The sequence below is a fragment of the Empidonax traillii genome, unplaced genomic scaffold (assembly GCF_003031625.1).
Source record: "Empidonax traillii isolate 1590-97213 ecotype Southwest subspecies unplaced genomic scaffold, ASM303162v1 scaffold744:size612752, whole genome shotgun sequence".
In the NCBI taxonomy this organism is placed as follows: Eukaryota; Metazoa; Chordata; class Aves; order Passeriformes; family Tyrannidae; genus Empidonax; species Empidonax traillii.
The window spans coordinates 379,331-403,899 of NW_020955937.1; the positions used below are offsets into that span (position 1 = coordinate 379,331).

The following is a 24,569-nucleotide window of genomic DNA, read 5'->3' on the forward strand; positions in this document are numbered from 1 at the left end:
TCCTAAAACTGTACCGGATGGGTAAAGGGTACAAGACATGTTAACACACAGAATCTTACCAAAGGTTGGTTAGATAGTTTTCTCTAAAAGAGAGATCCAAATGTAAACAGCTTTTAGCACTTCTCCAGGGTTTAGCAAACCTCAGGTGTGTCTTTTGTCCTATGTGGACTGTAATCCCAGACCCAGCAATTGAATGTAATCCAGACTGCTTTTTATATATCGTAAGGAGCTAGTTGAAAATGAAACTTACAGATTTAATATTTGTACGTGGAGGGGGAAAATGTGACTTAGGACTGTCCTCTCACCAGAAAGCAGAAACTGGTAATTCAAAGTGTGCAAATACGGTAAGGAAAGTAAAGCAGTTTAATAGTTCTCCAAACTCATCATTTGAAGCTTCTGCACAAAGAGCAAGTTGACAAAAATCAATGTTAGGTACAGCTACAAACAGATTCATAAGGAAGACACACCTTGCGCAGGAAAGGCAAAGAAAATAATTCAAACAATATCCAAACTCCTGGACTAGAAATTAATGCTTTAGTTCAGCAGTTCTAGCCATGGAAAGGTTCCTTGAAATTAAACTGGGGTTAATAAGATTTCTTGCTAGGCACTGAAGTTTCACTTGTGTTAAAGATCCTAAAGAATTCTAAAGTAGAAATTTGGTGTACCTGCTGTTCGGCTTTGGGAAATGGGGGGCTGGGAGACCATGAGGTTTTGCAGAATTTACGGATATTTAAGTGAAATATAGACAATCTAAAGGCCCTAGACTTTCATGAGATGAAACTTCATCTCCACACATCATCAAGCATGCATACCACAGTAAGCTTTTGAACTGCAATTTTGTTTTTCATGGAAATGTCTTTGAACCCTGCTATCATGGCTGAGCTGCAAACCAGATCGTGTGGAAGATGAAGCACAGGAGAGAGACGTGGTGAAGAAGGCAACAGCAACATGAGGCCAAGAGCAGCTGACAGAGGGAGATCAGTACCAACAAAAGTGGGCAAAGTCACACTGAAATGTATGGCAAAATTTCACTCCAGATCACTGTGAGTCCCCCAGCAAATCTGCAATTATCCATCCTGCTCTCAGTTCTTAACACAGAAAAAAGAGTGGAGAAAAGGTTATGCTGAGCCAAAATTTTCTCTCTGGCTTCTCTCCAGACCTATTTGTCAACAATTTGAATGGAAAATCAGAGGCATATATGTTTCATAACAAGTTCCCTGCACACAAGAGGGTTTATGTTCATCATCACATTCCAGTTCCACTGCTACAGAAGACCCAGTATACACACAGCTATGGAACTGGGAAAGATTTATTCTCTGGTTCTCCCATGTATAAATAATGCCATTTCCCAGACATAAAATGAAAAGCAGCACTATCTGAGAAATATTCAAGTTACACATGCTAGTTGAGACACGGATTTGATCTTAATTATTTTGTGATTTTGAACGTACGAGTAATATATTCATTTGTTCAAATAAAGTCATTGGCAGAGGTAATCTGACTCTGCGCATTGTCCCCCGAAGAGTTTGTAAAAATGCCTGGCATTCAGAGCCAACTGGCTCTGAATACATGAATTCAACATACCTAAATTTAACAAAAAGGAGAAAGAAAAAAAAAACAAAAAAAAAGAAAAAAAAAGCACTTGCTCTCTGAAACCACCTTGAAACCATATTCACGAGTAAGAAATAATTCCTCAACAAGGGGTGAATTTCCAGAAAGTAAACAGAAATCAAACTGCATCCAGATAGAACTTACAAAAGAACAGGAGATTATCTGGTCAGGATGCTAGCCCATCACACAGTGTGAGCACTGGAAAGATGTCATAATTGTCATACTGGAAAGCACTAAAAATACAGACCCAGGTCACCCTCTGCAAGCAAAGCATTGAGAGGTGCCTCTGGATGAGGCCTGGAAGGTTCCCTGTTAGAAGCTCATTACAGTCCTCCACAGATACAGGTGAAAGGGCAGGACTGCCCTTCTGCAGAGTCTTATCAGGCCTCATATGCCTCCACAGCTGTTCTCTGCTTCAGCTGTGCTCATACAACCTGAGCACACATGTTCACATTACATAGGAGGCTTCTATATAAACGTATTTGAGTGAGAAAATAAACCTTTCCAGGTGAAGAAGCACGTACCTGCACTCGTAGATCCAATCCCTGCGGTAAGCACAGAGCGTGGCATGATCTTCACTGCATACTTGAGGAACTGAGATTTCCCTGTACCCGGATCTCCAACCAACAAAAGATGCGATTCACCTTGGGGGAGAACATTGAGGTAGGAGCAGACAGTACAGATAAAGACACACATATACACAAAATGCTCAGATTAAATAATACTTGTCATTATTCACCTAACATTTAGCACTACATATCCATTACAATACGTGATTCTGCTTAAGACTGCACTATTTACTGGATGTGATAAATTCATTGTTTCATAAAAGCATCTAGTCATCTTGCTTCACCCAGCAATATGACTGGACACAAATAATTACAATGAAAATTTTTCAGAGTATTAGCAGGTGTTTGAAAACACTTCCTGCAATGAGAGTTCTTACATTTTAGAATACTTGTTTCTCAGACTCATCTCACTCTTGAACTCGAAACAAAAGGATACTAGGTTTTAGTTATCATTCCACTACTTGGTTACTTAAATTTTGGCAAGATGGACTAATAAAATCAGCACGTTTTTTTTCTTGACTAATTCTTTGCCAACAGTTCCACAACTTCATAATTTCAAAACAATAATTTGGCTACTACAATCTCACTGAAATGCTCTATAATTATTTCACTGTCTACAAAATATCAGTACAACTTCAATTTAAGCATAAAGTCTATAGCTTTATTTAGCTGCTGGAGCATTAAGAAAATCCTGCATGTGTATACAGAGACATACTATTTTGGAATTATTATGACCTACATAGACTATGACCTGCATACCACCTGGCACATGGCAGATTTGCCATCTAATAACAACAGAAGGAGAATCAGCAGGCAGATAACTTGGGAGTTACAGAACTAAGTGAGATGCGCTGACAATCACAGATGGAAAAGTCTGGCATTAGGAAGCAAAATGAATCCTGTAATTTTGCCTTTCAATGAACTATAGTGATCCACGTTAAGGGAACATTAAGATTCCATCCTTTGATGCCAAATACTACTGGGAATAGCCTACTAGAAATCATTTCAAAATGTCACTTATACAATAAAAAGTGAGTTTATGTTTTAGATAAAACAGCTGCCTTTAATATTCTACGTAATGGAAACCTGAAAGTCTGCTTCTACTGGGTTTTATTGGGGAAAAATTATAATAAAAAGAGGAAGTCTAGACACCCACTTTATTTGTCTGAGATTCTGGAATAATACTCAGGATTGATCAAAAATTGTTCTCACTCAAGAAAATGGGATGATTATGCTTCCAAGACCTTACTGGTTTGATTTTGCAGGTGGGAGGGATGTGGGTGAAGACAGGTATGGGAATGAGAGTTAGAAAGGATCTGATACTGTTAGAAAGAATACTAACCTCTGATTCGAGTTCCAGTAGCATCCGTCCTCTGTACACCACCAGCAAGCACCATGGCTACAGCCAGCTTCACCAGGTACAAGCCAAAAACTTGAGGACATAAGCTAGCCAAAATTTCATTCCTCCCTAAAACAGCAAAAAAAATGGCACTCAGCACTGCCCGTAGAGTAAACCTTGGTTTCCCACAGACTCCTGTGTGCACTGACAAATAATTTGGGCCTCCTTCTTGAACAAGAGGAACAGAGTAGGGAGGAGATTTTTTAAAAAATTATTTTATTTTTTAAATGGGACCCACAGCAGTTGCTTGATCCTAACGGTCACAAGCAGCAAATCCAATCCTATTGCAATTTAAGGAATGTATGATCTGGATAGCAGGAGAAAAGGGCTCTAAGGAAAGAAATACCATCATGCAAATTCTTTTGTTCCATAGCTAAAAGTGTAAGGGCTATGAAGAATAAATCCTAAAAATTTCCAGACTCTGAAATATCCCCTTGAAAACTGGTGTGTTGTACATTTAAGAAAACAAAGAAAACTTCTAACATTTGAATTATTTTGTCCCAAACCTGCGCACACATAGCATGGCTCATTTTCTTGTTGTTACCTTCAATCTCCTTTGACCCTTCTGTGTCACAGATCCCTTTCCTCCTCCCTACCATAGTCTCTTTCCAGCAGCAGAGTATTTCCATCTGCTATGACAACACTGATGGCTTGGAAGATGTGTAATAGAATTAATTCTGTCTAATATTCTGACACTACCAGCACATAAGGGGTCACAGGTTTAATGCCATGTATTACTCCCATTGCTAGGGAATAAAAGGGAGTGACCAATTTTGAGATCTTAAGTGTTAAAACTTAAAATGATCCTAAAATTTAAATGTTTTAAATTTAGATGCAATTACATGGTACTGGCAAAATATGAAAGCCCCTAATAGATGACTTGAGGCATATGTGTGTCTTTTGGAGGTTTTCTGAAGGAATTAACACATATTTGTCCATCCAAAAAGTGAAATTTTAAAAACTTTGGTCAGCCACGGCACAACTCAAGATGTAACTCCACAATTAGGAGTTAGCATCATGAAGTGACTGATATAAAATGCAGTAGTAGCTGCCATTATCACTTGAAAAACAGCAAAGGTACACACACTCTGTTGTGCAATGGCCTATACCTTGGACTCCCCGGTCAAATTTGATCTCTGTCCTCAATTTCAATTCAAATTCAGACTAACAGCCTGAAACAGACATCTTGGGCAGTCAGGGTCCTTCTCATTTCCACCTCAATTTTCTTGTACCCACTTCATATTTATTTATTCAGAATGAGTAATGTTGCACAAAATCACATTCCTCCCTGCAGGCTTCCAAAAATTGTCCTGATTAAGATTAAATGGAACCTTCAAAGAAGATCCTGAATTACTTTCTGAACAGTTCTGACCAGAGTGATAATAATCTTTTTCCAAAGAGCAGAAGGATGAAATGTTATCATTCCAAACAGCAGGAAGCTAGCAATTAAGTTGCTTTCGGGGAAATGCAGTTCTGAAGAATCTTTAACATTGACAGGATCTACAGTTTCTTAGGGGGGCTAATTTGGGGGATATTCCCACCTCTTTTTCCTCCTGTTTGTCTTTTAAGAAGAAAAACTAAGCCCTTTTCAGGGTTTTATACGATACAGTGTCAGCCTAAAAAAGTTCAGTGATGGAGGCCCTAAAGAGTCCATTCAGCTTCCACAGAGTTCAGGAGAAGACACTCAGATGGTGGAGAAGGACAGAGTTTCAGACACTACTCCTGACTATTCCAAGGTGGTGACTACAGACTACACTAAGCTTAGGACCCAGCACTGACTGTTCTGGAAGCCACTGTGAACTGGGAGGTTCCGCTGCACCTAAGTCAAGGTATCCAAGGGTTAGCTTAAGGATAAGAGGTGCTAAGCTCTATGGTAGAGATTCACGGCTTAGTTTGGGATACAGAGGCCACGAGTCAGATGTCTCATCCCAGAGGCAACAGCTATGCTGACTAAAGGCAGATCTGGTCCATACCATTTCTTCTAAGAAGTATGCTTCGTCCTTCTTGATTATAAAACACTTCTCTTTTTCACCCCATTGATTATATTATTTTTCATTTCCTGTTAATAAATGTTCCACAAAATACTTGACTAGAAAGCTCAAAAGAAGGAAGATCAATGCAGTAGTTCTAGTACTTCCTCCCCCTCGGTAAAAATTTCATATTCTTGTGCTGGAAAAAATATATTCCTGGATTAATGGGTGGTGGGATAGGATAATGGGGGAAAATGTGTTCAGTTATCGTATTTTCACTCCTGATTTCATCTCTATCTGATCAAGTGCCCTATGTAAAAGCTTTCCACTACTAACCTGCTAAGGGATCATTCCTATGCCTTTCCCAGAAGTCTTCAAATTCCTTGCGAACTTCTTCATCAATGACAACCCCTGCTAGCTGCTCATTGTTCACTTTAACATAGTTGGCTTTCAAAACAATCTCCAAGTCACAGCGTGAACCCTCATGGAAAGGTTTCCACCTCTGCATTACCACTCCATACACTGTGATATCATCTCCTGGAGGTAAAACCAAAAGTTAGCAAAATAACATCTGACCTGAGACATGAAGATATTTCAGTTAGCTGTAATGCATAATAATGCAATGTAGTTACAGGAAGTCTAAAACAAAGATAAGGTACAGTGCTTACATCTGTGGTAGGAAGTTGCTGTGTCTTTCCACTTCTGTTTAAGGGAGGTGAATTCTTACAGATATACCTCTGTTTGTTTCCTCTTTTAGAAGAGAGGAATTCACACTAAACTGTAGAAGCTCTTTCAATTAGATTGGCTGTACAGAAAACTCAGTCAAAACTTATTTGACTTCTGGTAACTTTTATGAACTCCAGAATCACTCATTACTGTTCTGGGTGTTCTTCTGAGAAAGTATGACCAGAAATTAATTTCTTGTGGAGATGTGCCTATCTGAGAATTTTCAGTCCATTCTTCATTCATCCTCCTGCCAATTAACTTCTTCTTTGAATGCCCAGTAGCTTTTTCCACCTGCAGCACTCTGTAGATAGGAGCACTGACACAGCCTACTTGACTAAGATTCATCTCAAAAGAAAAAACTAAAAATGCTTGTGATACAAACGTATGTGATATATGCTCCGTCCTCACCAGACTTGCAGCTGTCCACCAAGTCATCTTCCAGAATAACCACCATGCAACGAGGAATGCTTCCAACAGACAGCCTTTGAACCTGGCACATGGGAAGGAAAAGCGCTTCTTAAGAACAGCACCTTTCAAAAGCCTTTCATTTACGGCTGCTCTGGCTTAAGGGCCTACACTTCTTTCTTTCCCGAAACTGAGGTCAGTTCTTGTTTTTTATCACAAAACTTACCGTAAGGGATGCCACTGCTGCCACGAACTTAACAACGGAAGTTTAATGCTGATATTAATGGAAATGGGATTGGGTATTAAATTAGCAGAAGGTGCTCAGTGCTGGAAGATGTAGTGTGATTTCAATATCTTGCTGGAGAAAGCTCACTGAAAGAGGTCATTTGAAAGAGCTGATCTTTATTATAATTTGAGCTATTATTAGATACTTCTTCAATATGCAAAGTTGGCTTTGGGTACTGAAGCATGTCAATGCGTTAGATAACCCTTCACTGAAGTACACACTGAGAGAATATTCTCTGTGTTTTTCTGGTACTTAACCATAATTTGAGAGCTTGAGATTAAGTATACACCTAAGTGTCAAGGATTAAATCAACAACTGGAAAAAACAAACATATATATATTGACAAATGTGCCAGTAAATCCTGTAATTCTTTTTCTCTTCCCCAGGGCAAAGTCTATGCAATCTGGTCACAGTCTATTTCCAGCCAGCAATCTTTCCATTTGCACTTAAAGCTTGCAATAGAGTACAACAGTCAGAAGCTCCTTTCCATTCTGCAGCACAGGTCATACATACTAGAATTCTAGCCCTATTCTCTCTATTATCTACATGGCCACAGGCAGTTCACATCACTGTCAGTACTGGTAACACATGCACAGTTACTTGCAGAGCTCAGTAGGAAACACAAGTGAAATTCATTCCTGGTTTAACTTTGCTGTTTTTAATAAGCCCATGTTGCTGAAAATTCCTCCTATCATAGAGATCTGTGTGTCACACAATAAAACAAAAAGCCATAGAAATTTCCCATATGTCAGGAACAATCATTATATGAACATGCAACATCGGGCTTATTTCCTAGAGAGTTTTATTCCCTTACTTTGTTTGCTATTCTGAACTTTCAAGAGCTTCATTTTTAATTTCATACATCTTGTATGTAGATTGGCACCACTGTCCTCCCCATTTATAAAATCAAAACCCTGAAACAACTGAAGATATCTTAGAAAAGATCTATGAAATAAAGACCCTGAACATATTAATAAACACAGAAACATTATATACAATACACCCTGCTTATTCTCAATTTTCACACAGTGTAGATTTTCCTGTGCCAGTTTTGTCTTGGTTATGTGCTACCATAAAAAGAGGTCCAATTGTTTCTCAGTCCTCCAGCTCGGCTGTACTTCCACCCAGGGCTACTATCAGAAAACAAATGCAAATTCTGTAAGGATCACATATGCAATAATTGCTGAATTCAGTATTGGCTGAAGGGAAGAGACATTTGCAGGCACCATGTGTTGACCATACTGCATGCACAGCTACAGCTGGCCTTGGCCACCACTGGGTTAGCTTTAGTCCTCAGAAGCAGTGCTGAACATCAGCATCATGTCCTGTAAGTGCTTAGAGAAACAATGCACACTTGATGTAAGGATTCAACATGGAATGGAATGGAATTCCATCTACAGAAATTTCCTCTGTGCACTGACCCCGGGTGTTTTGTACAACATCAAATGGAGTTACCCAGTAACAGCAGTCTAATCAACACGTGGCTTCATCGTTAACTCTTTGAGAAATCTCTGACCAACAGGCTGCCTGGCTTCTTTTAGTCTTCTCAGGCATTTGTTTTAAACAACAGTAGAACCTGTAAAACTTTTCCACTGATCTTAGCATGTAAAACTTAACAATGAAAATGGGACAATCTTTATACTAATGTAAGCAGGAATAGTCCTACTAAGATTAGCAGATACCTTATTTCAACAGGAAATTAGGCCCCCAAATGTCTTCTTTTGTAAGTTAAGTTTTTTTATACTTGAGACACCCATACTTTAATACCTTTCCCTTTTTCTCCACCTTTTTTTTTTTTTTTTTCCTCCTTACCTGTTCCTGAATTTTGATTTCTTGGTAGTCTCTGCAGCAGGTAGGAGAAGAGGCTGTTCCAGAGAGACAAGTGAACTTGACTGAGTTGCAGCCTTCTTCATTGAGACAGGCCGATGGACGACAGAATGCATAGTACTGCTCAAAGTCAGCCTTGACAGCAAACACGTGCTTGCACTTGTTGCAGATGTAACTCCGTTCAAACTCCAAAACTTTCACCGAGCTGGTACGTATGACAGTCCCAGTAACAGACAAAAAGTGACCCACATCCTTGGTTTTAGGAATGTGCTCTCGAGTCAGCTCTGGGCAAACAGGCAAACCTGGTAAACAGAAATATGTGCAGCATAAGGCTCTGCATATGAAACATGGACTTACAGTGCAGTAAAACACAAAGACTAGAAAACATGCCAGACATATGAACAGTGGCCATTGTTATTACTGTTTCATAAATGTGGCTCAACAATTCATCTGTTGTACCATAAATCTAATTCACTGGCCCCAGATAGTGAAAATCATCAGACACTGAGCACCAACTGAAAATGTTGCCATTTTACTCTCCCTCTCTTGCCAAGGGCCGAATAGTCATTAACAGTTTCCATTCATGGAAAAAGATCCTTATGTTTTCAGATCTACTTATTAATTTAAATGTTCTTTTCGCAGATGCCATTTATTCTACAACTGATCTATCTGAGTTACAAAATTTTAGTTATGCTACTTAATTGTAGTTCAACATTATTCCACAGTTAAACAGCTGTAGCTCCTAATCTTGTGTGAATTCCCAAGTCAAAGCAAATTTAAAACTCGCAGTTGGTGAGCATTTGACCTTAAATCCACACTGCATACCAGTAAAGCTCAAGCACAAGGAAGACAGCATAAAAAGAATGTAAAGGGGTTTTGAACATAACCAAAGCAAATTCACTTGTAAGTTCAAATGAATAGTGACAGAACACTTTCCACTTGCCCTCCTTTAATTCCACCCCAACAGCCAGTTCAGTGGTGTCCTGATCCTGTTCCCATATTCCCCTATGCAGCCACCACTTGGCACCACAGCGCCTGAAATCCTCAGGAAGATTAATCTACCTCAACTTTACATGTCTCTGAAATGATCGCCTGAGCACAATATTGCCTCTTCAGAAAGTATCAATGAACCACAAGATACTAACAATTATCAACCTGAAAAGATATTACCTACTCCTAAAATAATTTCTTAGCTTTACTTCCAAAATAGAGCTAGAAAACAGAGATGTAAAACTTCAAATCTACTGGGAAATTATGTTTCTAAAGGGACCAAAATTATTTGTGCATCTAGGTCAAATCTTCTTGGGAGCTTTGACTGCTAAAAAAAGGATATCATATATTTATTTCAGTGTTTTCAAAGCCAAATGCTTTATTTGAGACAGGCCGAAACAAAACAGAAAAAAAAAATTCTGTTTTCATGCTTTTAAGCAACGTTTGACCTTTTGCTTTTGTTTAAAGAAAATATTTTTAAGTATTAAACTAATTTTAAAAGGTAAAAGAATAAAGTCCAAAAACATAAAAAGGAATTAAATAATCTGGAAAAGAAAATTTTGTAAAACTGCAAACAATTTTTTTCTGGTTGACTCTAGCAAAGCTATGTACATGTTTTACCAAACCTGTTGAATTTTTTTTTCTCCCACAGGTTTGCATTTCTAATCAGTTCAGGGGAAAAAACAATCCATTATTTCTCCAACTGTTTTGGCATCTTTTTCCCAGCTCACCATTGGTGCTCTTCAACAAGCTTTGCTAAAAACAACACAGCTTACACTACAGAGAACTGCAGCACTGTTGTCAGGATATATGATGGTCATCTCTGAATTTCGAAGAGACAAGAGTCTAGATGTGAAAAGAGAGCCTTTGTTCTGACCATATCAGACTGCTTGACAAACTCTTTAGTTGAGTATATGCCTCTTTGAATCAACGTTACTGTATCGGTCACAAAAACACTGAACTACTAGAAGCAGGTTGGCCTTCAGTAAGAGACACAGCAGTGCTCAGGCTAATGGTAAGGACAAATCATTTCATGGATTTGTAGCAAAATGCAGAAGTTACACAAATTCCTACAATGCTAAAATTCAGGTAAAGAACTTCATCTTTTACTTTCTTCAGTGAACCCAAGGCAATCACCCATTGCTGACTGCTGCATATTCACCCTCCCTGAATCCCTCTTTGAACTTCTAGATGTACTGGCAGCAGTGTGTCGAGGTTGCATTCTTATACCCGGCATAAGCAAAACCACTTTTCCTCACTTCATTCCATGCCTGACATGAAGATCCCCTCAGCTGCACTCCAGGTAGTTGTCTGCTGCTCTCACCAAAAACAGTGCCCCACCTTCTCATTCCCTTCTCATCCGATGTAGGAATGGGAAGTGGCACTCCAAGAGGAGAATCCTGAAGGTAATCAGAACCCAGAATCCACTTAAAAGGTAACAGTATCATTGGAAAATTTGGGTGGACAAAAGGCTACAGATCACTTAGCTTATTTCTTCTGTTTCTTCCAAAGCCCGCCATGTGGTGGTACGGAACAATAACTAAACTATGTTGACAGATGTTGTTTTGATCCAGCTGGACCACACAAGGATAACCCCCCATTCACCAATTTCCCTCCAGCTTAGTGAGGGAGTTATTTGTAGCCTTCTGAATAACTTCTTCCGTCAGTCAGGCTTGCTTTTATCAGTTATTAAAACTATCTGATCAAACGTTGCTAATTTTGCCTGAGGTTTATAAGGGAATATTCAGACAAAACATCACTGTGGGAGGAACGATCAGCTCCAGCAACAGGCTGATAACAGGAGCAGGAATGTCTTAAAGACACCGCTACTCATGCAGTGATCATCTGCCCCTTGCTGTACTCCTAATGCTTCCTCATAGCTTTTAAATTAATCGTACTTGGAGTCTCTTTTTCATGCTGAAGCCCTGAATGATGCAAATGCATTCTAGAACATTAGGAGGAAAGTTTTAATTCACTCCTGCTTTCATAGGTACAGGGAGATGCCCAGTGACAGATTTCAGTACAGCACAGAGGCCATCCTTTTACACCAAGGACTCGGCAGTTGTGCACAAGCTCCTTAATGCCTGAATAGGCAGCAAGCCTTGTGTTTTTTTTAACTTCTTTTCCCTCTAAAAATCTTGAAAAAATAGCATTGTGAGAGCCACAGGCTAACTGTATTTCTGATGTATGTGTTTTCATTACAACATCTTTATTGAAACTTACTGGAATGAAACACGGGCCAATTTAACAATTCTGATTTATCCAAGATCAAGATGCCAAAAAACTGAATGATCACAGTCCACTCCACAACAGGGCAGGGGAGGGAAACACAGGCTGCCACCTCTTGGCTTTGTGGACTATTGCTCCAAATAGTTATGACTAGAAATGATCAGAAGGGATGGTGCCACCACTGACCCAGTCTGCCACAAAAGGCAAAACAGACATTTCAACCGCACTGCACACTTACCAGCCCTCAAAGCTACTCGAAATTTCTTATTAATAAGGAATAATGGCATAGCAACTTGCAGTGGAAAAAATGACAAAGTCCCCTGTCAATGATCATGCCTTTCAACAGTTCCTTCCGATTTTATAACAAGCAATTTTATTACAGCTAAGCATAAAATTCGACAATTTCAAACGCAATTGTTACAAGATAACTCAAAATTTTGACTTTGCCTCTTCTGGAAGGTGGCTGGAGCCAAAAAAGATGATGACCCAACTGGTACAGTAGAGAGGTCAACCTGCAATTAAACTTACAAACTATGTATCTTCCCCTAAAACTATTCTTTAGACCTTCTGTCTAGAAGAGAAATAATGTAAGACCAGTGGCTGATGGTGAGGAGTCTTTGCCACAGAAAGACTTCAGTATAAGCCCTGACCCAACAAATGCCACGCAGAACAGTGGCAATGCCCACGGCACTTTTCTGGGGTTGGTCTACACACCTCCACGTTATTTGCACGTGTTCTTCCCTTCTTAATAGGGATTAAAAGGATTCGCCACTTCTTCAAACACTGAAACGGCAAGCATTAACTTGCTCACTCCCGTGGCACCCCAAAAGTTTGTTACAGAGTAAGGAAACTTGACTGGGAGAGGCGGCTCACTGCAGCCCCTGCCCCGCCACTCACCCGAGACCCTGGCGTGGAGGTTCTGCTTCAGGCTGAGCTGTGCTGTGTCCGCGGAGTCCTGCAGCGCCGCCAGGGCAGCCCGGCGCAGCGCGCTGTCGAAAATCGGGAGCACCTCGCTGGGGAAGGCGTTGAAATACTCCCCGATCTCCATGTTGGTCTCGAAGAGCGTCAAAGCATCGACGACGACGGGGTAGTGCCCCTGGTCGTCCGCCTCCCTCAGGATGCCCAGGATGTCGTCCCTGTGGTGCTCCAGCACGTAGGACTCGAACACCTGCCCGATGAGGGCCACCTGGTCCGCGCTCAGCACCATGCTGCGCCTACAGGAGGGGCGAGGTGAGGGAGGAGGTTACACAGCGAGGCTTCCCGGTGCGGGCACGCGCCGAGCGGGAAACTTTATCTTTCTCTCGGGAAAGCCCATCGCGGAGCCGGGCGAGGGCGGGGCGCGGCTCAGGAGCTCGGGCAGCGGCACCTCGTTACAGCGGCACGTCCGACCCGCCGCTGCCCGGCACCGGCACCGCGCCAGGCTCCGGGGACGGGACGGGGCCGCCCGCAGCCCCTCTCTGCCGGCTCCCGCCAACCCGCCAACCCGCCCCGCCTCCTCAGTGGGTCAGGCCCGCCCGCCGGGGAGCGGGCGGGGAGCGGGCGGGGAGCGGGCGGGGAGCGGGCGGGGAGCGGGCGGGGAGCGGGCGGGGAGCGGGCGGGGAGCGGGCGGGGAGCGGGCGGGGCGCTCCTCCAGTTAATGCCACAAAGCGAAGCCGCGCGGGCGCCCGCTCCGTCGGCGGTGAGAGGGAGGAGGAAGCAGAAGCGGCGTGTCCGCCCCGCCTCGCCCCAGGCGGCGGCAGGCGCGGGGTTCTCGGCAGCGCGCACCCGGCCGCCGCCAGCACGGCAGGTTTACAGCGGCGGCGAGGCGCGGGTGTGCCGGACCGGGCCGGGCTGGGCCGGGCCGGGCTGGCAGCGCGGTGCCTCCCGCCCGCCTGCGGAGCGCTGCCCCAAGCGCGTCCCGGGCCGCCCCGCTGCCGAGCAGCGCGGGATGCGGGTGCGCCCCGAGCGTCACCGCCGTGCCCGCGGCCGCCCCGCTCCCGCTCGGTACCTGCAGCGGGCGCCGCCGCCCCTCCGGCCGGGTTCCCGCCACAGCAGCTCCCTCACCGGCGGGAGGAGCGGCGCCGTCCCCGCCCCCTTCGCGCCTCTCCGCGGGCGGGCCCGGGGGCGCTTCCCTCGGGTGCCTCAGCGGCGGCGGGAGAACGGGCCCTCCCGGGAGCGGGTGAGGGGCGGCGGGCCCCGGCTCCACGCCAGTCAGCGCTCCGTGGGCTCGGGGCACACTGCGGCTGCTCGGCCTCTCGGGAACAAGAGATCCACCTTCGGGTTCTCCTTCCAGTAGAGCCGCACTTTGTCGTCTGCCTAAATGTCTCTGTTCCCTCGCTGCAAAGAGGCGCCGCTCCGGTGTGCAAGGGGCGGAAGGGGGACTGTGCGGCAGGGGCAGCCTCCAGGCAGCTGGAGCTGCTTCTTGCAGGTCCTCGCCCGCGGGTTTGCAGGCACCACAAAGTCTAAATTTGGCTTCTGTAAAGCGAACTGCACAACAAACCAGGCATTTCTCCCTTCCTCGAAGTCTGAGGAGTTTAGGGATTATATTTTTAATGTATCCAGAAAAAAGGGCTTGTTGGGAGGCTCTAAAGCTTTCGCTTTTGCCCACAATTTACAGTATGTTGTTTTGAAAATTTCGTACCTGCATGTTCTTCCCCTTGAAATATTTCGTCTTTCACCTGATTCTATTTCAATATTGTGTTCCAGGCATAAGGAGTGAAACCGGTTCCCAGTTTCTCCAGCAGTATGCCTGTTTCCTACAGTGATTTTGCAGCACGTGTGCAGACTTCTAACAAGTGCTGTGCTTGCATGTTTGAGTTCTCTTCTTATCGGGTTCAGTGTAAGTAGACTGTCTTCTGAATTACTAAGTCTATTTTCTTTGTACCTCTGACAATGTATTTGAGGATCATTCTTGTACATCCATTCAAATCTTGAAACATCACAGGGTATAACTTAATCTCTCTGTAACTTCAAAGTGTTGAAAAATCCTAGAACTTCTCCATTGAGTTCCTCAGTCCCAGGACCTCCCATTGTTGGCCTGTATCAATGGTGAATTATTGATAAGCAATCAAAATCAAAAAACACTGCTCATGTAGAACACTTTTGGTTTTAAGATCTTGAAATATCACCAACATATGCTCTCTAATGAATGTACGCAATTTGTATTTTAATACAAATTTTTAGGGTCGGTGGAGAAGAAAATCAACACTTTTTAACCAACCACAACAACTTTTGGTTTGAAGAGACTGATTTGGCAGTGGTACAGCTGCTGACTGTGGCAGACACAGTAACTGAGTCCTTTTTAACTTTCTTCTCCCTTCCGAAAGACAGGTGCCTACTAGTAAAAAAACGATGGGCACAGCTTTTACTGAATAGGTAAATGTAGATATTATCGTGTTAGTGTTCAGTTATTCATTCCATATGTAAAAATGCACAAAGGAAGTGGAGGATGGGAGAAAAAGGCTGATCCCTTGCAAAGCATGCAAGAAAAAATACACAACACTCACTTCAGAACATTATAACAAAATGATCTAGTGAATTTTATTTTGGGTAACAGCCAAGAAATCTGACATTTTGCCCAATATGGCTTTCTTCTAAAATTAAAAAGTTGCATATACCTACAGTTGAGTCCACCAGCTACCAAATATCTGCTGTATACATCTTTACTCCGTGGCAGCATCACCAGAATACAGCTTTCAGTGGAGTTTTCAAGCTGAATTATAAGATAGAAGTTTTTAAATGTGCATTTAGAAGATTTGTATATTGTTTATATGAAAACATACAAATTTTTCATTTATACATATACTACATATAAAACTCATTTTAATTAGCAAGTATCTTCATCTGGGTATTTATCTTTGTGCATATAGCAAAAAAAGGATGTATTTAGGGCTTCAGATGAAATATTAAAGTTCAAGACCTTTGTATATGCTAACTAGAGCCTTATTCAAATAAATCAAACATTTTTTTTTCTTGCTTTTAAAAGATAAGAGATTCAGCTTAAAAATACATTCATAAAACAAAGACAATGTTCTCCCTGAGACTACCAGTGTGAGTTACTTTGTGGTAATCTTTGAATGAAAAAATATAAAAAAGACAATAAGCTCTGGTTCTCTATATGCTACAACAAATTTCTCGAGCAACACTGACATCATAAAAGGTACAGATTGGGAATCATGCTCACTAGCTGAAAAAACATTTTCATATCAGTTTAAGAAGAAGAAAAGAAATTAATATAGACACGGGAAGGTAACTAATTTTTAAGGAAACATCTGTATCTGTAGTATGAATAAATGGGAAAAAGTTGGGTGGTTGTTTTTGTTTGTTTGTTTGTTTGGGGCTTTCTTTTTTTATTTCAGACATGAATTTTATCCAAAGCAGGACTATATGCTCAAAATTCAGATTCTTGATTTATGCAGAGATACTTAGCAGAATTTTCTAAATATATCAAGCATTTGTTTTTGTTAATATTCACGAAAGAAATATAGAACCTGTGGGAACAGTTTCTGTTTAAATTCAATGATAAAATGTTTGATTATAATGAGATGGCAAAGCCTTATGAGCAGTAAGTGAGGAGTCATCCCCCAACCCCAGTGAACAGCTCCTGGTTTGTGGCTTTTTTCATCCTCTATCAGAATGACTCTGCTTTGAAGGCCAGCAGCTATGCTAGTTTTATTTAGCATTCTTCCTTTTAAGTGTTAGAGACAGTTTTTAAACTGCTACAAAGTAAGGGAACTGGGATGCATTAAACACATCCTGCTCAAATTGGAGAGAGTGCAAGATATATACCTTTTCCTTTTACAATTTAAGATGTATTTATAGTAACCATGCAATTACGTTATTGAGGGGGAAAAGCCTTACCTGAAATAGGAGAAAGCATTTATAGGAAAAAGATGAAAGCATTGTTTGTTCTACCAAAATTTATTATGTAGTAATTACAAAGTTTAAAGACTCTTCCATTTTAAATAAAAATAATAGGTATAATTACACATATTGTATAGTACCATGTCCAGTGATTTCAACAAATATAACATGAAATACAGTGCAGTTTCAAATCAGAAAGACAAATACTTTCTCATTCACAGTGTTTGACAAATTACAGGAAAGCTTGTTCACATGAGGGTTTACTTAAGGTCATGCTCTTATAAACAGTCCACATCACGCTGTGCCACAAAAACAAATCATCTCTCAGAACGTGAAGTATCGGGCAAACCACTCCTGGCGTTGTGGATCTGGTGAAGCCACTGGTGAGGCATCAGTCGGAGGAGGGCTAAATTCACAGAAAGAAAAAAAAAACAATTATCCCACAACTACACGAAAAGTACAACTATTAGGAGAAAAGAAAGAATCATAGAGAATAGTCATTAAGGAACACAGTCTGTTTTTCTGTGGATTAATTATCAGTGTGCCCCAGGACATGATTTAATGTCTCCCTATAGAATCTGTGATCATCCACTCCATTGGAGAGCATCAGCAGCACAGACAAGTCAGTTCAGAAGCCACATTAGAGACTGGGCAAATAATATCTTGTAAAACATAATTTAGAATCTCATAAATAGCTGTAGGTTTTCAGGAAGAATAAAAAGAGTTTTCTTGGAAAAGTGTGACTGTAGAAGGTCCTCTTTTAGCATCCTTTTCCCGTGGTAAAGTTAATTTTGAAAAATATGATGCGAGCATCATATTTGTAGACATGTGCTCAAAAAGACTGGCTGGTAACTGAACAGAAATACAAACTATTTTAATAGTTAACACCAATCATGAATATCACTTGCACTGTTGCTCATGCACACAATTAGAATATGCTAATACACTAGGAAAAAAGAAACTACTGTGCTACAAACAGGATTTGGTTTCTCTTTTAGCATTCTCACAAAATGAGCAGGAGAGAATAATTTATACAATTTTACACAATTATCTTCCTTTATCAATAAAAACTGGTAACAAAACTAACCTCGATTACTGGATAATACAGGGCAAAAACCAATTTGGAGTGAAAACTCCAGCACCACAGTCCACGGAGTCATGCACATGCATTTTATAGATATCTGAGCACACTCATGCACATCACATGCGCAGGAAAAAAATTAGCAACAGTACTTTTTTTTTTCTTTTTTAAATTGTTTTCTTGAAAAACATTGTTTTATCTATTTTGGATTCTATCACTTATTTCCCTTTATAATTAGCAGTTGTTAGGTGTGTGATTTTTTGCATTAAACCAAAGGAGAGAGCAAACAACCAACAGTGGAACCACTAATTTAGACATCATTTAAAGTTGTCAGAGGTAAGAGATCAGCACCTACTAAATACAGAGTACAGCACTTCAGTGCCTTTAATATGAGGGCTCATCAAGCTAAAAGATTAAAACCCTGCCTCTAAAATGCCATTTTTAAGTTATTCAATTCAGTAGATTATTTTGTGAAAGAATTATTTGAGACTTTAATGCTAGTTTTGATTAGTGGAAGCTCAGCATTAAGCACCTAAGCTTGCACATTTCCTGTTGCTGTAGGAAGGGAATTCCTATGAAACAATTTGATACAGGTGAGGAAAGGGGAAACACAAAACATTCACGGAGCACAGAAAATAATTTTCTTACATAAAAACCATTATCACATAATACTGATTAAAGGAAATTCCGTGCTCGTATCAATTCCTAAATGAAAATCAGTAAATAAACACAAACATTTAAAACAATTGTTCATATATGTAAACAATTGGAAGCACATGAATTCTGTTAGGGTATTTATAAAGGTTTTCAAATTTCAAGGCTTAGGAAAAAGTGACAGAATACTTCACATTTCAACAAGGTCTGCAATAAAAAGGAATACTATAAAGAGGTTATAAATACAATGTAAAAATTAAAAATGCCGTAAGAGTACTTGTAGCTCTGAAAGGCTGATAAAGCAAGTGAGATTCAGCTCAAAAGGAATGCAAAATTTTCCTGAGTTAAGCAAAAAAAAAAAAAAAAAAAAAAAAAAAAAAAAAAAAAAAAAAAAAAGATTGGTGAGGCAGTGCTCACCTCAAAAACGTCTTGGGCTCTTTGGGTGGCATTGGCTGTGGTAGTGGTTTGCTGCTGTTGAACTCAATATCGTGGATGGGTGAGTTAGGAATGGGGTCCAGGCGATTAGGATGTCCATTGCCCACCACTCCGCTAGATTCCAGAGCACTTAGATTGGGGACACTCACAAACCTGTTTGTTGATTTATCGTTCTTCTTCTTTTGCTGCATTAAAGATAACAAACGTAAGGAAGGCTTCTTGCACCTGGACAGACGAGGACATTGGCAAACTTAAAAGTTTTACTGATGGCTGGTTTGGAGGTTTTTTGAAGGAGAGGAATTGTGACAGATTGGGCCCTTTTTCCAATTGTAGTTATTCTGTTTGCTTTGACCAGACCTGAACACCACAGATTTTCACAGAAAAATCAAATTTCTGATCAAGATCATTAGGTTATTGCGACTTAGCGTAATAACCAATGAGTATGTCATAGGAGGTCTTCCAGTATAACATTTTGCTCTATTTAAACATTGGACATTGACAATCTCGTGGAAAACTTCCTTTCAGTCTGCTAAACATTTCTTGTTTACTCAAAACGTTTCTTGATATCTGCAGACCTTTCTCAGTGATCAACACCCTCATAGTCAGCAAGCATTACAGCGATACGGCTGAAGATACAAATATTACTGTACAGGAGTTCAGTCTCTTGCATAAGGAAAAGGCCAGGCTTTGATGCCATTACAGCTGCCACTTCTGGACACCAGATGGCACAACTGAACATTTTTTCTTTTGGTAATACCCTCTGTACTTCTCCTGATAGCATTTGAAGGGACTCAAAATACTGAAGAAATTTATTTTTATGTCACTATTCTACATTCCAGAACACATCATACAAAGAAGTCAGTGTTTAACCTCTCCATAGATACTCTAATGTAGAAGGATGCTTCAAATAATTCCATAGCTTTTTTTTTTAAATGGCTGTGACAGGAAACCTTGTGTATTTTCTGACTTGTATCAAATATTCCATGTCCACAATAAAATATTAATATTAAAAGCATCTTATTTCTAAAAATAGGATTTTTTAACATACCCAGAGCAATGAAAAACTACTGTGCTCATAAATATAATGAATTATGTATTATTTGAATATATAATAAATAATTTCCTTCAATTACTTACATGCAACCCTAAAAAGGCACCTAGGAGAAGAACCCTTAAGGGCTTATGAACTACACAAATTTGAACAAAAGTGAAAGACAAGTGCATTTTCCAGCAGAATTCCACTTGAAACAGGAGAGCTGCTCTATTCAAGGGTGGGCACAAATTCAAATAGAGACAGACAGAGTGTCCTATTGTTTGTTTGCACTTTCTTCTCCTTAGGTCTCAGCTGGCTTTGATTTCAGTGCCCGGCCTCTCCAGGCTGGCAGATGCAAATGCTACTGATTGTAGCCTCACTGGTGGATGTGTTTGTCAAAGTATAATTAAAAACCCCCAACAATTTAACCAAATGCTATAATAGAAAAAATTCTTTTCTAGGCATCACAATGAAAGATCATCAGCCACAAAGGATTAAACTAAGATTGTCCCCATACACTTCTGCTTTAGTAGCTGAAGAAGCAAGAAATGATGGAAGAAATAGTTTGGTAAAAGTAACCAACTGCATGTAAAATACACTTGCAAGACAACACACGTTGCAATTAAACAACGTGTGTTAAACAAACTGTAGTTAAATCTGCGTGCTCCACACGTGGCCCATTTCTGGAAAATGTAAGTTATCCACATAAGCGCTTAGAAAAATACTGCAATTTATTTAACATTCTCTATTAAAAAAAATAAATCTGTGCTGCTGAAGTGGTCAAATCTGGAAAGAGAAAATTGAGTGTATTGTTTCCATGAAATTCATGCAAAGTATTAAGAAACTTCAGATGTAACAATATAATACTAAACAGATCCATTGCATAAATTAGAGAAGCTGTAATACATACTGCAATGGCTGTAATTTTGCATTAATGTGCAAAACCTGTAGTAACTCATAAATTCTGTCTTTCTTTTTAAAAAAGGAAAGGAGAATGAGATTTTCAGTTTCTCTGGAATTCATTCTCCAATAACACAGCACATGCTTTGACAAAATAAAGTCCACAACTCATGAAATGAGAGGTCAGAATGTTCTGGCATACAAGACACTTTTAAAGTCCAAACAGTTTTGAGTGATAGGAGAATATTATAAAAATATATGAATTATCACTATGGAAATCTGATGTTAAAGTACTTTTGCCAAACACTTCAGATTTCGCACAAAACAAGCTTATATACTAGATGGTTACATTTCACGTCTTTATAAATGAATGGTTCAGACAGACTTTCAAAATTTTCAAACAACCTTTATCACATAAAACCAAACATTCAAATTGTATCTGGATGTCCTGGTATTGTCTCTACTGGGCCCAAACTTTTTATGCAGTTTGCATAAAAATTAGGCATCCACAGATAAGCTTGTGAGAGCTGCTGGGCTCTGAAAATCATAGGGGAATATTGACATTTTGCAGCCGAGCTTGTGCAGAAGTGTGAGATACCTGATCTGATGTGAAACTGCAATAAGGCTTGGCTAAATAACAGAGCCTGATCCCAAATAGTGGAGCCAGACCTTCTTTTAAATAATGGGAGCCCAAACCTTGATCACTGAAGCACTCAGGAGGCATCTGAGCTACTCATGTTGTGCCCCTTGGGTTAGCCTCTGTTTCAGAACTGTCCTGATTCTTCTGCCTCTACAGCTGGGACAAATCTATTCCCCTTCCATGCACGTGTAATAACCTATGGGTTATCACAAGGGGGAAGGAAATGTCAGAGGACTCATTCTTATTCCTGAAGTGGTGAAAAGAAATAGAATTAAGGTACCCTACTACAGTCTATTCACATTCCTCATGATGGAATGCTGCTGGTATTGAAGTGACAGGAAGGCTACTAGGCCTGCATGTACAGTAGCCTTCCCTGGCTGCTATTCAGCAGGATTGAGAGAACTGGAAAAGGTGGCTACTGATGTGCTTTGACTTGTATAGGTGGTGACAATAACTGAGAAGGCTAGAGACTGACTTCTCTCTCCTGCTGCCTCCACCATCCACAATACCTGGTTTGTCACTCCAGTGCTCCAGTCTTACCCTACACCTTTCCATATTCAAACATCCTATGCCCTTCTCATACTCTTCCCTTCAACTTTTTACCCTTATTCCCTTCCTTTTAGTGTCACCTCTCCCTCTGTATTTCTAATGCCCTTACATCCTGAGCACTTTCCCAAAATTGCTAAGCACCATTGCACTTTCCAAAATAACCACAAAAAATCACAAAACTAAAAGCAGTTAGGGGTGTCACTGCTTTCTATTGTATGCTATAGTTCTGCCCTTCATTGTCTTTTTGTCACTTTCCTATTTTGATTTTGCAGTTTTGTGAGAAGGAACTGTGTTTTATGCCATACATGTCAAGCAAACCAGTGCAACAGCATCAGTGGATCTCTCAACAACACAAAAGAAACAAACCTACACAAAAATAAGTAGAGACAAATGGAAAACTATGTTCCTTGTTTTGAACATGTCTTTTAAGAGTGATTTATGTACAGATGCAGGCACACACACACACATATATTTCTTCCTTTTACTGTATCTTAAGTTTAGATTTCTTTTTCTTTACTTTAGCAATGAAGTCCATGGAACATACCTTCACCAATGGATTAATAACACCAACATTAGGGCTTGCATTAAACATTTTGTTGTAGTTAGTCTCCCTGTCAACTAGTTCCAGCTGATAGAACTTTTTGTCCTCCTAAAAAGAACAACAAATAGAAACTTCTTTTTATGCATTTTCAATCAGTTAGTGGCCAAATCTGCCTATAAAATGTTCTCAAATAAGTTTCTGCTTACATATTAAAATAAACTGGTAATTCTAAAAATTACATTTCGTGTTTCATATATTATTATATGTCATAATCTAAATAATTTCTATTTCTGTAGTTCTATGGTCCTGAGAGTGAGCATAGCCTAATGGATTATGTGCTAGGAAAGACTCAGAATAGTTAACTTGTGATCTTTAATTAATTTTAATTTCCTCATTCCTTCTTGCTTCTTAATCAGGATCTAATCAGACTAACCCGAGTCATGGTGCTGTGCTCTGAATTTGGGAAGCTCAGCGGATCAGGATATTGGTCTTAAAAAAATCTCACAGAAGAGACTATTTCATGTATGGCTTACATGGCTGGCTTATTCCAGGACTGGAGATGAGAGACATCTGATCAAGGACACACCAAAATATTTCTGTAATAATGTATCATGCTTGATTGTGGGAAACACTTGGTATCTTATTAGCTTTACTATCATGAGTAACTGGAACCACAGGAATAATGTGTTAAAGAATACGAATAACATGCTAGCAGGATTGGTTCTTTAAATACATTTCAAACACTTTGAATTAGATTAACTTTTGTATCTGTCAAGTTATTACACCAAGAGAGCATAGAATTCTTACAATCAGTTTCTTTATGAGCTGGTCCCGCTCTGCAATTAGGTCTTTCAGTTCTGAGATAAGCTGCAAGTCTTCTGGTCTTGATTCTCTGTTTTTATATTTTTCTTCCATTTCTTCTAAACTTTATAGAAAAGAAGAATACCCTCTTTAGCCTGATCCAGAGTTAAATGACGAGTGAATAGTCACATTTTGATTAGTACAAAAGAGAATTCAAGGAGTAAAAACAGAAGATGACTTTCCTGTCATCCTGAAGGAAATTAATTTCTATGTTCTCATTCAGCTTTAGATAGGCAAGAAACAAAACAAAACATAAAACCCCAATAACAGTAACTTTTTCTCCAGCAACTAATAATCTGGGCAAAATTCTAAAAACTTAACATCCTTCCTGTGCATGCAGTACTATGTGTTCGAAAAAGGCCTCTTGGAAGTCAGCCTGAAAATAAGGCTTTCAAACCCACAATATGGACAGGAGAATTACAGAAGACATAGCTAAAATTGATTCTTATGTAAAATATAGGGACTACATAGGACTACATTTATTATTAATGTAAATTTAAAAAGCTGGCAATTCACTTTCCTAATGAGGAAAACCAACAGTATAGTTTGGGGTTTTTTTTCCTAATTTTAATAGAAAACTACTCTGAATAAAGATGCATGCTTGTGATAACGGAGAAACTGGATAGACAGAAAAAGCTGGCAGCATCTTCCTCAGTTCACGTGGAACATACTGGAACAAAGATATCCAAGAACACTGAAGACTAACAGGTAACTAACTCCTCTCCACAAAAGCAACTTAGTACCGTTAGAGATGAAATAAAGGAACGAGCTGCAAAACAAAAGCAATAACACTTGGATATTAGGATACCTAGATTAAGAGAAATGTAACAACTGATAAACATTTGAAAAAAAAAAAAAGGAGAAATTTGAAATGCCTGGTAGGAAAGCATTAAAGGAGAGAAGTGAAATAAGCCAACTGAGAGAAGAATTGTACAAATAACTGCATAAATGTCCTTTTTTCTTAAAGAACAAGTTTTGAAGACAGGACAATTTCAAACGACTGTGTCTCTTTTAAACAAAT

General features: G+C 40.0%; 2 protein-coding genes across 11 annotated transcripts in view; both read right to left on the reverse strand.

Moving 5' to 3' along the window:
* Positions 1-14,043, reverse strand: part of MCM9 (minichromosome maintenance 9 homologous recombination repair factor) — a 47,876-nt gene extending 33,833 nt beyond the window's left edge. For all 5 annotated transcript variants that reach the window (XR_003573126.1, XR_003573127.1, XM_027900633.1 and 2 more), the window contains exons 1-7: positions 14,000-14,043; positions 12,910-13,226; positions 8,779-9,095; positions 6,684-6,765; positions 5,886-6,086; positions 3,523-3,648; positions 2,136-2,255 (exon numbers count right to left, since the gene is read on the reverse strand). Coding sequence is in view for 3 of the 5 variants with exons in the window: in XM_027900633.1 (XP_027756434.1) it covers positions 2,136-2,255; positions 3,523-3,648; positions 5,886-6,086; positions 6,684-6,765; positions 8,779-9,095; positions 12,910-13,219 (1,156 nt within the window). In the remaining 2 variants the exon portion in view is untranslated. The remainder of the gene's footprint in view (positions 1-2,135; positions 2,256-3,522; positions 3,649-5,885; positions 6,087-6,683; positions 6,766-8,778; positions 9,096-12,909; positions 13,227-13,999) is intronic.
* Positions 14,044-15,509: 1,466 nt separating this feature from the next.
* FAM184A (family with sequence similarity 184 member A) overlaps positions 15,510-24,569 on the reverse strand; it is a 75,250-nt gene continuing 66,190 nt past the window's right edge. For 4 of the 6 annotated variants that reach the window (XM_027900641.1, XM_027900638.1, XM_027900640.1 and 1 more), the window contains 4 exons: positions 23,495-23,612; positions 22,691-22,795; positions 19,007-19,209; positions 15,510-17,260 (listed from right to left, as the gene is read on the reverse strand). In XM_027900641.1, the coding sequence (XP_027756442.1) occupies positions 17,179-17,260; positions 19,007-19,209; positions 22,691-22,795; positions 23,495-23,612 (508 nt within the window). In that variant the 3' untranslated portion in view covers positions 15,510-17,178. The remainder of the gene's footprint in view (positions 17,261-19,006; positions 19,210-22,690; positions 22,796-23,494; positions 23,613-24,569) is intronic. The other 2 variants (XM_027900642.1, XM_027900639.1) reach the window with 1 other exon arrangement.